We start from the raw sequence: 15,843 nt of genomic DNA, 5'->3' as shown, positions 1-15,843 counted from the left end.
AGGGACCCGGCTTGGGTTGGCCTCATGGGACCCATGAGGAGCAGCACACTCACACATTCACACACACACACACACACAAACTCATCACACATCCACACTTGTACACGCTACATACATTCAGCCACGGCCACATTGATTTTCTGAGCTAACACCTCCAGTGAGCGGTCCACGGCCAGATGGATGCACTACAAAGATATGCAAATACCTGCACTCGATAAATCGACGGGCGGAGGATCTTTTTCAGACGGCCCACTGTACGGGCCCGGCGCTGTCCAAAGAGAAATGTAAACAGATAAGGAGCCGTTAATGGACAGGCTCAGCCTTACACATGCATACCTGCCTGCTCTAAAAGTCTAAACTTTTACTTGTAGTTATCAATCAGAGCCCTTGATGCTTGCCGATCAATGGAGGTCACTAAAGCTGGAGATGCAGAGTGTTTTCACTGCAGTACAACTCAGACAGGCAAAATAGCTCAAATATGATTATGTCCCAGTTGACCTAGCCATGCTCCGCCCACAAATGCATTCATTAGTAGCTACTGTTGCGAGGCTGGACAAGGTTTACAGAACATGGGCAAAAATCCTATTCGCTGTTCGACCTGAGGAGAAACAGCACAACACACAAATACAGACATTCAGAACATGTTTTTGATTACAAATGAAGTTCAGTTCGTGTTTGTGTGAACGGTCACTCTGTTAAGATATATTTTGTTGTGTAATCGAGCTAACCTTTCCAAATTTGTTGTTGTTTCCAACCTGCCTAGTTTAGCTACTTGTTATGTAGTTCCAGCACAGTGGTGTAGTATTCTTTTAAATGGGAAAATCAACGTTATGGCTAATCTAAACTTTAACCTAAATTCATTAGGATGAATGGGATTGGAGTGGGGCTACGTGGACCATGAAGCCAGTGAATCTAGCAGGCAAAAATAAGAATTTGTGGCCATAATAATAGAAACGTTTGCATTGTATTTGCGATTAACATACGTGCTTCAGTACCGAAAAACAGTGTGGATCGCCATGGTCACCACACCATCACATCACTCTAACGCAATGTTTACAGTTAACAAATTCCGAAAAAACTGTTTGTCTTATTCCATGTTGACCAAACAGGTTTATTAACCTGTGACCACACAGGCCAGAGACTTGGGCCAAAATGCGACATGTTCTGGCCTGAAGCACCAGGCAGGAAGCATTGTCTACCCCAGGCTTGTCCAGCCTTACAACTCGCAAAACCCAAACATATTTGTGAGCAGAATATCAGATCAATTAGGTCGATTGAAAGTAGTTTTGTGTGCTCTTAGGGACATTTGTTGTGCTTGTCACGTGTTCACCAATGTCATTGAGGGTCTGTAATTGTATATTTAAGATATACTCATGAATTTGTGTGTGTGTGTGTGAGAGAGAGAGAGAGAGAGAGAGAAGGCGGTCTGTGCACGCTTTACCTGCTGATTAAAGGCAGTTGCATGTCCGAAGCCAAACACGGGGAGAAATGAGCTATGAACAAAAGAGCTGTGACAGTTTCAGGTTATGTGATTTTTATGCATCTTTTATTTTATTTTTTTTTAAAATGAGGAATCAATACACTTGTTTTTTTCCAGATTCTACATATTCAGAGCACCAGTGTGCTTCCACCCCTCATGGGGGGCATGGGTGGGGGGAAAGGGGTGGGTTGGAGCTCACTCGGCTGTCACAACTGTACCATCGCATTTTCCAAGCCACTGGTGAATATTTCAGACTTGATGTGATTGCCCTTCATGACAACGGTGATGCCCCCCCCCCACACACACACACACCCTCCTTTCCTTCCCCTTTTATCCTCCCCTTCCTCTTCCACCCCCCCTTACTTAATATCTCGAAAGAGGCAAAGTCAGTGATGTGTATGAGAGAGAGAGAGAGAGAAAGAGGGGGCGAGCGACATAGACAACAAATGTCTGAAAAAGGGAGTGAGCGCTATGCAATATTTCCCAGGTAACTTTCGCAGCGCAGAATGAGGGGATGACTGTGTGAGTGCGATGTATTGCGGGTAATAGAGGCTTGGTCTGTCTGGTCAGTCCCTTTGTGCAGGGATATGTCCTCCAGGCATGAGAGCGTCCTTGTAGGCCAGTACAGAGCAGGACAGCAAAAAGCACAGCCATACAAAACGCTGCTAATGTGTGTGTGTTGTGTTTGGAAGGCTGCTGGCAAACACAGCCTAATGGCCCTCATGTGTTTGTGTATATGCGTGTGTGAGTGTGTGTGTGCAACTCGCTGGGGCAGTGGGAGGAGTCTAGTGTTCTGACGCTAACCCACTTCTTTATAGTCAGCAACCTATCCACTTACAACTTAGGTAATGACAGTAATTTGTTATGATTTATTAATTAGGTGGGGGGGGCATTTTGAGCAATGTCTTGGGACGGGTCCTGTTATCTGGGCAGTTGTGAAAAAGCCGTGAAAGAGTGCTGGTGCGAGATTGAATGTAAGCCATCATTTCATGATTCCAGACTTAATACATTTAATTAGCCTAATGTTTCCTGTAGTGGAGTTCACTCTGTTAAACCTGTGCTATTATTATAACTCGTGCTTTTGTTGTAGGAAACATATTTTTAGAATATAATGGTCTCAAGTTGGCAGTATGGTTCTCTTCATGTGAAACTGAAGAGTTTGCAGAAAGGGCTTAACCCTTTAAATGTCCAAAGTGTTGTTATACACTTCTGTAACCAATGAATACCTAACATTGTAGTCCATGTAGTTACTGAAAACTAAGCCTTTGTTTATAATAAGCCTGGGATTTTAATGGGTTAAACGGTCTAGTTTGGTTTTAAGATGCTGCGGCTTCCAAATCAAGAGCTGGCTTTTTAGAAAAGGTAGATATTGTGGATGTATTAACAAAACTACATATCAGATATTTGCAAAAGAAGGGCAAAAATGTCCTTAAACTTGCAAATTAATGTAATCCAATTAATTTTAAGCTGTTTATATTAGTCCACTTGTCACACAGTGTAAAGGGTAGCTAGCATTTTGAAACAGTAATGAAAAACAAAGGTCTCACTTCATTTAAATAGCCCCAGTAGATTATTTGTAGATGCACAAATTATTAACAAGCAGGTCTAGTGAAAGTCAGTTGATTCTTAAGACTGTTAGGGTTAGGCTTAGGATCAGTACCAGGGTTAGGCTGAGGGCTAAAGCGAATATTAGGCTTCAGTTTTGGGTTGAGGTTAGGGTACATTAAGAAGGTAAATGTACTAGATGGCTAGTTGAATCCAAGTTAAATGCAAGGTAAGCGTCTAGAGCAGGCTATCCAAATAAAGTGATACCAAAATAAAATTGAATTCATCAGTTTTTGATACGACTGCGATGATATTATAATGGCATCACGTCATTGTGACAAGAAATCTTGTAATATTTATTTCAAAACACTAAACTAAACCTTAGATTGTGTGGAACATTTTATGATGAATGCGCACTTTTAACTTTTTTAAAGTTGTGTTAACAGATGCTGAGAATGTTTGTTTTTTTATTACCTATTAAGTTACCAGGTGTGAGATGCAGTGCGTCTACAACAGCCACAGTAGATAAATGAGCCTAATAGGCATTGCTAAAACAAATTCCGTCTGCACGTGATCCGAGCTGGCTGTTAAAATGGCCAGTGACTTTGAAAGGCTGCGGAGGCGGGGGTCAAATTAAGTGTTGCACTGGGCCCGTGGGGGTGTGGTGAGGGGGGTGGTGTGTTCTAGGGGTCGGGTTGGTGAATTGGGGAGCGGTGGGAGACGGGGGCACAGGGGGAAGGGGCGCCCCTCAGCCAAATTGTTCTAGGGCGGCGTGAGCTTTCCCTGCTGTTTGTGATTAACTTGCTGTTTAAAGTTTTTTAGTTATTAGCCTCCTACCCCCCTCCACCTCACTGTCCTTTCGCTCTCCCTCCTCCTGCCGTCTATCTCTCCTCCTCTACGCGCCTCCTGCCTCCTCCTCCTGCCTCCTCCTCTTCCTCCCCCTCCTGCCTGCAGCCCTGCAGAGACACAAAGTATTCATTCACATTTAGATGCAGGGGTCACGCTAGGGCCAGGTCGGAACGAGCCGCATGGCTTCTGCAAGCCGGCTCAGAAATCCAGCACACATCGCAGCCCTCAGGACCAGAAAGGTAGCCTTCTTTCCTTACTCTGCATGAGAGGTATGTGTATCTGTGTGTGTGTGGAGGAGAGATTACGCGAGGGTGCTGTGGAGAGAGGAACCTGAAGCCGTAATGGTTGTAGGGGTGTGCGTGTGTGTAAGTGATGCAGTGGGAGGGGTGTCTGTGTTGTTAGGCAGTGTGGTCAGCATGTGGACTGTGTTGTTGCTCTGTGACGTTGAAGTCTCTAAGCGTGACTCATGCACTGTGTTTATGGTGGCAGTGGGCTTTACCCAGTATGTACCACACTGCTCTGTGTGTGAACTCCATTCGCCTCCATTTACAAGCAGGGCCAGAGCTCAGCGTGAATATTTTGTGGGGAAGTTATTTACATATGTTTTTCCAACTGTGATTATCTACTACTTTTTTATATTTCTTGTTTTTAATGACTATACTTTTACAAACAATGGGTTTTTAAAGCGATGCCATAGAAGAAGCAATTTTACAAAGAAACTTTCAATGCATAGTTTTTAAGGAACCAATTTTGTAAATGTGAAAAACAATAAAAACATGATTTTTTAAGTTTAAAGAACCTCCACACAAAAATGGGTAGTAACTTTTAACATTTACTCAGTTACCTTTACTCCAGTGCAGTTTTATGGATTTATGCTTGCCTGGGGATTTTTAAATGCTTTTAAATACTTTGTCTTCTACTCAAATATATTAGGACAAAAATAACTTTTTAGCATCTTAATCATTCACATTTAGGTACTTTTCATTACTAATTCTCTTTTTTTGTTTAATTTCATCAGGTTTGATCACAGCATCTGTACCGCATTGCGTTTGGTCACACCCCTGATTTCCGAGGTTTATGGCTTTATTTTAGATGCAAAGGATTCCAAAAGGAGAAGAATAAAGCCGAATTTCTGATGATAGATAGATGCTGGATGTATGAAGAAGTTCCGCTGTAGTTCTATAAGTTACTCAGTACTTAAGTATTTTTGTAACCTGATACTTATGTACTTCTGTTCAAGCTGTTTATGAAAATGTACTTTTTTAACTTGAGTATGGATTTAAGATAGTCTATCTGCCTCTGCCTCAACACAGTGTAAATGATCTGTACCCATCTAAGGGTCATCCTAGCACTGTACCATTTAGGAACCTTTGTTTAATGAATGTAGTGCAGTCTAATAGTCAGTGCTGGGGCGGAAGATGTTTGGTCTGTTTAGTTTGATTATGCGGTTGTGTCGTCCACTCTGCTCATAGGGGCAAGCTGTGGTTTGCTTTGCCTGGCCACACTGACTGGCTGCTGGACATCCATCTGTGTCTTCCAGAGACTAGGACAGGACTGTGTAGGACAGCGAGTGGCGTTGTAGTTTTGAGGGGGGTCCTATGCAGGGTCTCTGTGTTTGTGTGTGTGTGTGGGTGTGTGTTTGGGGGGGCAGTCATGCGGATGGGGCGCAGGGGTGCTGATATGAGGAGCGGCCAAATGCATGAAATCCCCCAGCACGGGGGCCTGTGCCCCCATTGTCCTGCGGACCCCTTCTGTCACTTTCATTTTCCAGCGGCCGGTCCGGAGTCAGGCCAGCTTTGATATGGGGGAAAGGGGTGCAGGAACGGATAGGGTTGGGGGATGCGATGGGGGGGGCAGTTGAGGGGTTGAAGAGGGGGGATCTTTATCCAAAAAAAAGAAGAAAAAAAAGGTAGAAGTAGGCGAGAGAGATAGAGTCTGTGAGGTGTGAAATACGATTGGTTTTTTATCCGACAGCGCAGCGTTAAAGAAAAAGGAAGCTGTCCGGAGCGGGACACCAAAAAAAAAGAGAGAGAGAGAGAAAAATAGGGGTTAAATAAAAAAGGAGTAAGAGAAAATGGTTGGGGGGGGGGTGGTCAAGCTCTGCAGATTTACAGTGAAGTGCACAGTGACACCTGGTTCAAACGATAACTAGTGCCTCAATAATCCTAATGAGAGGAACTAGCGCCTCCACATAGACTCCAGAAAGCTAGGCTTGAGCTCCACGCTGGGCTGGGAGAGGAAAGTTAGAGGGAGAAAAGAAAGGATGAAGGGTGGGGAAAGCGCGGCCAGGCCGAGGAGCCGCTCAGACCGCCTCGCAGTGCTATGCTAAAACCCTCAGATGAGTTGGTGGAAGACTGGGGCACTTTGCAGGTACGCTTCCCTTTTACGCATACTCGTTTCACAGGCTTTTCTGAAGGTTTGGAAGTCTCCAGTAGAGGCAGACGATCTGTTCCTGCATGAAAACACACATGCTTGGTTGTTCAGTTGAGCCACCGAGGGTTGGAAAGAACGGAGCAATGGGTAGCATGTATTATTTATTTGGCGGTTTGTGCCTGTCAGTGTGATTAGTATGTGTGTAATCACTGTTCTTCTGGGGAAAAGGCTGAAGGCTGCTGGGCCTCATCTGAAGGTAATCGCACTGTCTTCTGAGCCTCATCTCCAGCAGCTCACTTCCTGCCCAGCATCTGCTTTTGTCATCTCCACATTTTTCTCTTGCTTTTTTTCTCCCTCTCCCTAGCCATGTACTGTATCTGTCTGTGCCTTTCTAACCCTCCTTCCAGCCATTACATGTGTATGTGTGTATGTGTGTGTGTGTGTGTGTGTGTGTGTGTGTGTGCCTTGCTTCTTCCCAGCTTGTATAGGGTGACACCTATAGGTCTGTCTAAGCCCCTACACCCTGCAGAAGGGAATACATAGAGCTAGTGTGTGAGTGTGTGTGGGGGTGCATGTGCTTGAGGGCTGAGAATATTCTTCTCCTGCCTCCATCCACTCCTCATGCTAACCCATCCTGCACAGGTTTCTTAGTCTGTAGGGACTGTCTGAATTTTATGTCCTCTGTGCAAAATTACACTATGTTTTCATGATTATCTGCTGAAATGCTGTGGGAAATGTTTTATCCCTTTGCCGAACAGCAAACAGTGAAATTTCTTCCACTGGGTTCATTCAACTTGCATGATTAGATTAAAGCTAAAAGTTTTACATCGTTGCATGAGGAGGGTTAATGAGGATGATTAATTAGAAAAGCTAACCTTCAGGCTATTGTCCTTTTACGTTTTTTTCTTTTTTCAGAATTTGGGCTAGAGAATGGACACGCTTGCCATAGCTCTGAGTGTTTCCTCCCAATCTATTTCCAGTTCTAATCTGTGACTGCATGTGGGCGCGTCCCTCCGTTTCGCAGCCTTACTCTAAGGCCACTTGTGACCTTTCATTAATTATGGCTGGCCCGGGTTTAATCATTGTGTGGTACGGTGGCAGATGAGATGAGGGATAGGCACAGCCATTTGCCACTTAAAGATGTAGTGCGCGGCTGGAATTAAATGTCTACATTTCTGCATATATTATGGGGGTTTAGCGGGTGAGGTGCGGCGGGAGAGTGTCATATATCTTGATTAAAAAACTAAATGAAGAAGTGGTGTGGAGGGTGGGGAGAGGGAGAGGGCGAAAAAAAGAGAGAGCGGGAGAGAAAGAGCAGGGCGCCCCAATAGAGACCGGTCTGGGGAAGGTTAAGGTGACAGCTGCTGTGTTCAGCGTGAGCTTTAATGAACTTGAATGTCAGAAAACCTCGTATCTTCGAAATGGAAACTGTACAGAACAAGGAAAAGAAACTTTCTTAATTTTAACGTAAGAGCATTTTATTCCAAGTAATTTTGGACCATTTCTGGTGGTCCATTCGTCATGAGATGGCCACATACTGTAAAGGACAGCTAACATTTTCAGAAGAGGCTTAGACAACACGTGCAGCTAATCCAGAGGTGTAAAACATGCTGTAGAATCACTGTGTAATCTGGGTGCTTCTCCTTCTGTGGTGTATTCTAATGCTGCACCCAGCTGAGGTGGATTTCTGCAGGTGCTGGTTAGCTTGGGCTTGTGCTAAAGCTAGCTCATTGCTTCCCCATGGCTTAGACCCTCCTCGCCAGCCGAGGACAGCCAGCGTAGAGTGGAAATCACCAGTTGCCTTGGAAACATAATAGAAACATGCACATTTATGAAAGAATAAAGGCCATATATATAGCATAAGCTATTGGGATCTGGGGAACACTTAAACAGGCGCTTTTACTGGAGAGCCAGTCATTCCACTTAAATACTTTCGTTTAAACACAGGATCAGTCCGCCCCGAGCAGTAAGGCCTAACAATGTAATCCATACCAGCATCATTTGCTGAGCTGAAGGTGCTTCTTCCACACAGAACACGAGAAGAGCAGGAGGAGAAGAATATCGAGCCCAACTTTGCTTGCGCTGCCCAGCTGTTAGCTATTGTTTTAGAACAGCAGAGATCGACTTCGAAACAAGAGTGGGCAACAGCGTTTATTGACCGCTGTGGATCTGTTTAGTGACTGCCGTCCAGTAGTGTAGAAACACGTAGGCCGGTGCGCTCAGGAACGAGTTCGTTTCACACCTCTGCCGGAAAAAGAAGGATGGTCTAGTTAACGTTGAGGAAGGGATGCAGTGTTGGGAGTGAAGCACGGGCAATCGCGCACCCTTGTAGCCTGAGGATGGCTCGCTCTTTGTTGTAGCATTAGTCTTATCATCTTTAATTACTCTTTCGCCTAGAAGAAATGCTCCAGTTTAAAAAGCACACTGATTGTGAGCTTTGGGAAGCGATTGCCCCAGCCATTCTCGCCTGGCGCGTCAGTAATTTAAACAGCTGAACAAAACGCAGATTAGCACTTTTTTATGGCGATTCCACACAAAGCCATGCAGATGCTAAGGCTTGCTTTGCTCCAAACAAGCTGATAGCACAATGGATGGTTGTCAGTTGAAGCCATGCGACTGAAAGCTTTTTCAGGAAACCAAGTGTTTTTTTTAGTGCACCTTTATTTTTAATGTACATGCACAAATGTAGAACAATTCAAGGAGATGGAAATACTGGATAAAGTTGATGTTATTAGCTACTCACAGTAAGAGATTTGTGGCCAGAACCCTCCATTGCTTGTTCTCGCAAGGAAAAAAAGGTGTTTGATTTTGGCCTCTAACGGTTGTAGAAGCCATATCCAGATGAAGCACAGGAATATAAAGTTTAATGGCTTTATATGGTGGCTTTTTGAGCTGAGGCTTGGGACTCAGGTTGCACGTTCAGTCTTTAAGTGGCTGGAACATTATTGGACGGTAAAAACTGTTTTAAGTTTTGGGGTTTGAGTGCAGCGATGGAGCGGTGATCTCACATAGCCTTTGTGCCGGCTGCGCTAACCACAGGGGATGAATATTTGAGCAGGAGATTTCAGTAGCCGTTGTTGCCCTGTCGATATATCAATAGCCCACCTGATAGAGTGGAGAGAGCAGGGGGGCATTTTCAAAAGAACATTTTAAGTACATTTGCTGAGAATTAGCTGACTTGTGTAATAACTGATAAGGTGTATTGACTGGCCCAGACTTTAGTGTTGTCAAATCAATGGCGGTAGTGCGCTCGCCACACTACTTTTAAACAAACACAGCCCAGGAAAGGGGGCGCTGGGGGGGCACGGGGGAGGAATAAAAAAAGATTGATGCCCATTTTATTATCTGTTTTTCAGCATCTTCTCTCTTACTTACACATGGCATTATTGGAGATCCATTGTTGGGAGTTCGCTGCTTTTAAATGGCCTGATATATTGAACACAGGGCTTTTAAGATGGTTACAGGGGATTTCTGCATTTGACTTGGCAAAACAGAATGAATTGTGGGTTCTGTTTTAAATATTATGTGTGTGTGTGTATCAGAACAAAACCTTGTATCTCCATTTTTGTCATTTTTCAGTCTTTGACATAATTTGAAAATGCCTGTTGTTGTTTACATTGTGTGTAAATCTCATGCTGAATGGACCAAAAGAAACGGCCCAAAATGGCTTGGAAAAAATTCTGGTTCCATTGACTTACATTAAAAGTAAAGTATGTTTTTTCCTTCTCCTGTAAAGTTACCATTTTGGAGATACAATGTTTTGTTCCGACAACAGCGTATATATATATATATATATATATAGCATTAGATACTTAGCATAGAAATGAACTGGTGAGGATCCTGGTAGGCAGCAGTTTGAGACTGCAGTTATGATCATGGCGAGAGGTACTAGAGAGAGAGAGAGAAACCCTCCCCTGCTGAAACTCGCTCTCACACAGTTACTTTTCCTGTCTGCATACTTGGGACCGCTTTGGAAAATGTGTGTATGTCTCTACCACATGTGTGCGGTTTTTCTGCAGTTTTATGTACGTATTAAACAGAGGAAGCCATAAAGATATTTGTGTCATGGTCCTGCATAAATGAAGAATTATAACCCTGGAGTTGAGGGTCATTTAAAAAAAAAGGCAGCAATAAAAATAATAGCAGTAACTATGGCTATAATTACAAAAACAACAAAATAATCAAGTTAGGCTTTAATTAGAAAAAGAAAAACAAAATACAGATGCATTTTTCTAATGCAGCAGTAAAAAAAAATAATCAAATGCAATTAAAAGCCTGGATGTTAATTATGCAGCGTGGGTGGGGACAAAGCTGAGCCCACCCTCTTTGTCTCATAGCCTCGCGAACGGTGAGTGTAATTGTCTTACGCTCCTATAGAAAAAAAACGGCGCCGTCCCTTTAAGTGCTTCCACCAATTCTGATGGAGGGCTGATTTACATATCCCCATCCTCTCCTCCCCCTTCAGGAGAGCTGAGTGAGGATGTGGAGGCTGCCAGCGAGACCACCACAGACCAGGAGGACCAAACCAAAGACAGAGAGAGTGGGGGGGAGAAGGAGCTCACCAAAGGCACAGGTAAGGCCTCGCTTTGCAGCTCAGTTGAATGGCTGAGGGGGATGGAGGCGGGGAGGAGGGGAGTTTTTCGGGGGGAGATGGTGTGGGGGAGAGTCATATAAGAGGGGGAGGGGCTAAGGTGTTTATTCTTCTTGAATACTGAAGAACCATTTTTATTCCTGGCCTCCGCTCTTGTGCGTTTCTGCTCATTAACTAATTGCACCTTTTTGCCAGCAAGTATTTCAGAGCTCTTTAACTAAATGTGGCTCTGCTTTTTTTCCAGCCTCCCAGAATCAAACTTTTAACTTAGGTTTTTCAGTTTCTCACTGTGGAGGATCTTAGTTTCCCTGGAATTGCCTGATAAATTAGCCCTGATTTGGTTAATCGGATCAAGTGACAAAAAACACTAGTTGGGGCTCCGCAGGGCCAGTGGGCAGAGTTACAGCACTGCCATGTGTCTTAGCACATGTGACCATGCCTCCCCACCCCCCACACGCACACTGAAGAATGCTATCAGATAGGGCTATTTTTCAAGCAGAGGAGGTGGGGAGTAGGGGGGTGGCAGGTGCAGGTGTTAGGTTGCAGTGAGAGGTGTGGTTACAGGGTGAAGGGGTAAATCAGGCAGTAAATCTGTTTTTGCCCTGTTTGCGGTCACAGAGCTGGAGGGAGGTCTGGGGTCTGTGTGGAGCCACAGAGGGTGGCTGGGCCTGAATCTTAGGGCCTGGGGTCTGGGGTCTGGGCCCTGAACCTGAACCTGGGCTGCAGGCAAAGGCCTGTAGAGGTGGGAACTCAGCTCAGTGGTGCTTTGCTCTCAATCTCCTGCCATGCTGCTGATGTGCACTGATGGCAGTGAGGGCCTGGAGCATGTAGGCTGATACAAGAGAGCACATCTGATAGCCAGTCTTTGCTCTTTTTTGCCCATGTGGTTTACGGTAGCAGGACTGTAGGCTTCATAGAAATTGTATGAACACATTTCTAATCAATCTAATATAACAGATAGCAAATGCAAATGAATTTGTTACCAAAATAAACACAGTTTATTTAATGTTGACATATTTTTCTGAACCATGTTGGTACATTCTTTGGAGTGTATTTTCAATGCCAATAGTTTATCATAATATGATTATAACAATGTAATAAGATAGTAATGTATTGATAATAACGCACATATAATGCATATGATGTTTTTATGTTAACAGCCATAAATTGACTGTATTATTAGTTTTCCACAACAACAAGGCATGTTTTTTTATTGCATTTCTGCTTTTTTTTTAAATGCTAAGAAAAGTCTTCCTCAAGAAAGCTTTCAAAAGATTATATTCTAGGCCAGTGAGTGAAGAGTGAAGTCTGATAAGTGAAGAGTAAAGTCTTATGAACAATAGTGTCCCTTCTTTCTGTATCACTATGACATCTCAGTATCATTTTCATATATTTTTGACTTTGTTGCATCAGCTGTGATTCCGCGCAGGTACACTGTATGCTAGCTGCTGAAGCCTCTGTATACCTAAGTTAGATATACTCTCGTAAGTAGGATAGCTAACTCCCACGGCGGAAAGCCGAGCAGCAAAGAAACGCTCTGCACGTGCATAGAGTTGTTTGATTTTTCAAGCCCCACTAAAGCGCAGCAGACACTGAGGACATGTATCGTGCAGAAACAGGAAAGCGGCTGTTTTAACTGCTCTCCACCCAACAAGCTCCAGCAGACAGCTTCATTCCCTGTAATCTGTTCCTACACCAAAGCCATTGGTTGGGAAGAAAATTAGAAAAGATACAATCCAGACCTTTTGCATGGGCTTCGTTTCTTAATTCCGAAAGTACAGCGCAAAAACGGAAACTAAAAAAAAAAGAAGAAAAAAAAAAGAAAAAAGTTCATTGCCATGTTTGAAGCCAAATCTTTGTAAAATGTCTTTGATATTCCAACTTTTATTTTAAATGAGGCTGAGTTGTTTGTGCGCTTTGAACGGGTGGCACTCCTCCTTTGATGGGGGGAAATAATGATATGCATGCCTGCCCGAAAATGGCTAAAAGTATATTTTAACACATCAAAATAAAGCACTTTAAAAAGCATTAAAATGAGCTGCACGATTAATAATTCAATCATACCTGTGGTGCAGAGGAAGACGACTCTTCACATTAGGATCCCTGCGTCTGTCTCTGAAAGGCATGCAATTTGATACAAGAATATTCAATTCCTTTTTCCTCCCCCCTGTCAGTCGCTAATCACCAAATAAGTGTGTTTCTGTGTTTCCACAAAAGAAAGATATGCTTGCGTATGAAAAATTCACAGGCTTCCCAGCAGCTTATTAGAAACACTTAGTTAAAAATAGCATGTGCATTAGGGAGCCAGGTCTAGGGTGCTGTTTGATGTCTGAAGAAAGGTGGAAGGGGGTAGGAAGAGGAAGATGGGGGGGAGTGGAGTGGAGGTGAGAAACCTGACTGCATTGTGATCTCACATACCGGTACTGTTTAATGGAAGCCTGGTGTATTTCCCCCCTTCGTTTGTCTATTTATAGTCTGTTTTTTATGATTGACGGACAGTGCGGTCTGCGAGAAGCGGCGAGGAAGGGCTTCTTTAACCCCCCCTCCCCGGCCGGTGCGAGGAGAGCAGGAAGACCAGGGGAATGCGTCCAGTAAACAGAGGCGCTCTTGTTTTGGCTGGAGCCACGTCTGAGAATGCGCCGGGCAGAAAAGTCTGCGCTCGGACTGCGCTGCATTACAGACGGGGCTAACCTGTTATTTAGGGCTGATTTTTGAGCTGCCGCGTCTGAAGCGCACTGTCATTAAGGTCTGTCGTTAAGATTATTGAAGTTTTTTTTTTCTTTTTTTCTTCCTCTCCTTCTTTGTGGAGCGCAAAAAATGCACCGCAACCTGGCTGTTGAAACACAGGGCTGCTTTGCGAATGACAGTCGCTGTCAGGTAGAGAGCATTAGCATTAGGCGGCCCGGGTGGGGTGGGGTGGGTTGGGAGGGGGGGTAGGAGGAGTAGGTAAGGAAAAAAAGAAAAAGAAAAGCGACGTCTTCCTATTTAAAGCTACTGTCAATCTGATAGCTCTCTTTTTTATCTGACAGTGCTCCTCACAATTCATTAAAGGCATTTAGAAAGACATGAGAGAGTCTGTGTAGAATGTGCATGTGTTAAGCGTGTCATCTGCTAAGAGACTGCGTTTGTTTGTCTTCAAACACACCAGACACTTTGGAGCGCACACATAGAGAGGGGAAGAAGGAGGGGAAAAAAAGACAGAGAGGGGCTTTGTAATTATTTGCTGTTAGAGAGTACGACAGACAGACAGACAGACAGAGGGAAAGACACTAGATTAAGCTGGTGCGTTGAAATCATGACTTATTTAAGCAATAAATATAGTGTTGGCAGATGTTGCAATTCAGCCACCTTCAGGATAAGCATTCCAGGGATAGTGTCTAGTGCTATTTATGAAATATTTATAAAAGGCCAAGCCCAGGCCTGCACCACTGCCCCCCCCCCACACACACACCCTTCACCTAGCCCGCACAGCATTAGTAAAATGGAGGGGTGCCTTTATTAAAGCCAAACCTGGGAAAGGAAAGAAGGGTGTGAGCAAGGTGGGGCGGATAAAGATGAGTGTGATTGTTAATACGCTTAAGGCCGAGGAGGAGCTGCCACAGTGAGATGTGACATGTTTAACATAAATGTATAGAGAGGGCTGCTATTGAGGTGCTGCTATATAGGGGGGAAATATTGAGGTGCTGGTTGGGGGGGGTGTTGCAGTCCTCAGCAATAGAGGTTTATGAATAATTCCTCTCTTCCCAACCACCCCCCCCCCTCCACTTTCGTCCCTGACTTTCAAATTACAAGAGCTGGAGCACGAGAGGAAAAATAATATTACAGCGCAGGTCATCCGCATTCTGACACCCGCCGCAGCAGCCGGCCAAATTGGTCCCATCTCTTTTCTCTTATATATTTACTTAAATGTATGAATCCCTGTGATTGGATACACCAGGGACTGTGCATGTGTGCGAGCAAGCGAGAGAGAGAGAGAGAGAGAAAGAGAGAGTGTGTAGGACAAGAGAAAGAAAGGGGTAGAGAAAGGGTAAATACATGGGCTGCTTCACTGATTCCACTTGTGTACATTAGCACCCCCTGGACGTAGAGGGCCAGTACTGCATGCTCTGCTTTATCAAATTCATTTCACAGCTCTGATGCCCATCACTAGATTTTATAGGCACTATTGTGTGGATGTGTGAGATCAAGTAGTGGTGAGTTATAATCCTAGTAAATGTGCTTGCTGTCAAAGTAGTCACTTGACTACATCACTATGGCTTTGTAAATTGCTAATATAAAGAGGGAGCCTGTCAATTCGGTTATTGTCTTTATATGCCATCTTTCTGGAAGTGCTTTACGTTTCATTTATATGTGAAGTATATCTGATTTTACTATTAGAACTCTTTCATTAGTGTATACAACAGTGTTGTGTACAAAAGGCTGCATTTGCACTTGCACATCAAGCTTGTTGTCCATCAAATTGAAAATATATTTGTCTTTGAGTCTAATAGAGCGTAAAGTGTTGCTGAGCCTTTCTGAGCATTCTAACGGGAAAACCACACCGTCCTCCAAAGGTGAAGTCACTTTTAAGCCTTGGCAGAGACCTCAGCAGATTAATAACGCATCTGCTAATTAATATCGCCTTTTAATTCCTTTATTTTAAATTTGACTTTGTAGCAGTCGTGCCTGTGGGCCTGTACAAGCTGTTCTCTTACCAAGCCATGGAGGTGGTTCTTTCATTTAATAGAGGCTTATACACCAAGGATAGCACGCTATGATGAGCCTCAGTGTGGAGTTGCTTTGGCATTAGGCTTTGGTTGTAATTTTCTTTATTTGAAATTAATTGATGCAGAGTAATTACCTGAGAAATATGAGGTGAAATGGAATATAGCCCTCTGTCGCTCAGGGCACCAGAGCGGCCTGTAGATTAAAAAGACGAGGGAGAGAAAAGAGAGGGAGGGTCGGTGGAGAGTGAGATAATATTCTTTTTTTTTTTGTCAGCATGCGTATTAAAAGTGAATGACTG

General features: G+C 43.9%; 1 protein-coding gene across 1 annotated transcript in view; it reads left to right on the top strand.

Annotated features, from left to right (window-relative positions):
* Window positions 1-15,843, top strand: part of zfhx3 (zinc finger homeobox 3) — a 177,903-nt gene that overhangs the window by 137,111 nt on the left and 24,949 nt on the right. Inside the window, 1 exon segment of the mRNA XM_036586788.1 lies at window positions 10,713-10,820. Coding sequence (XP_036442681.1) covers window positions 10,713-10,820 — 108 coding nt within the window.

Source organism: Colossoma macropomum, unplaced genomic scaffold (genome assembly GCF_904425465.1).
Source record: "Colossoma macropomum unplaced genomic scaffold, Colossoma_macropomum, whole genome shotgun sequence".
Classification (NCBI taxonomy): Eukaryota; Metazoa; Chordata; class Actinopteri; order Characiformes; family Serrasalmidae; genus Colossoma; species Colossoma macropomum.
The sequence above is the reverse complement of the archived record's forward strand: the minus strand, read 5'-3'. Positions and strand labels throughout refer to the sequence as shown.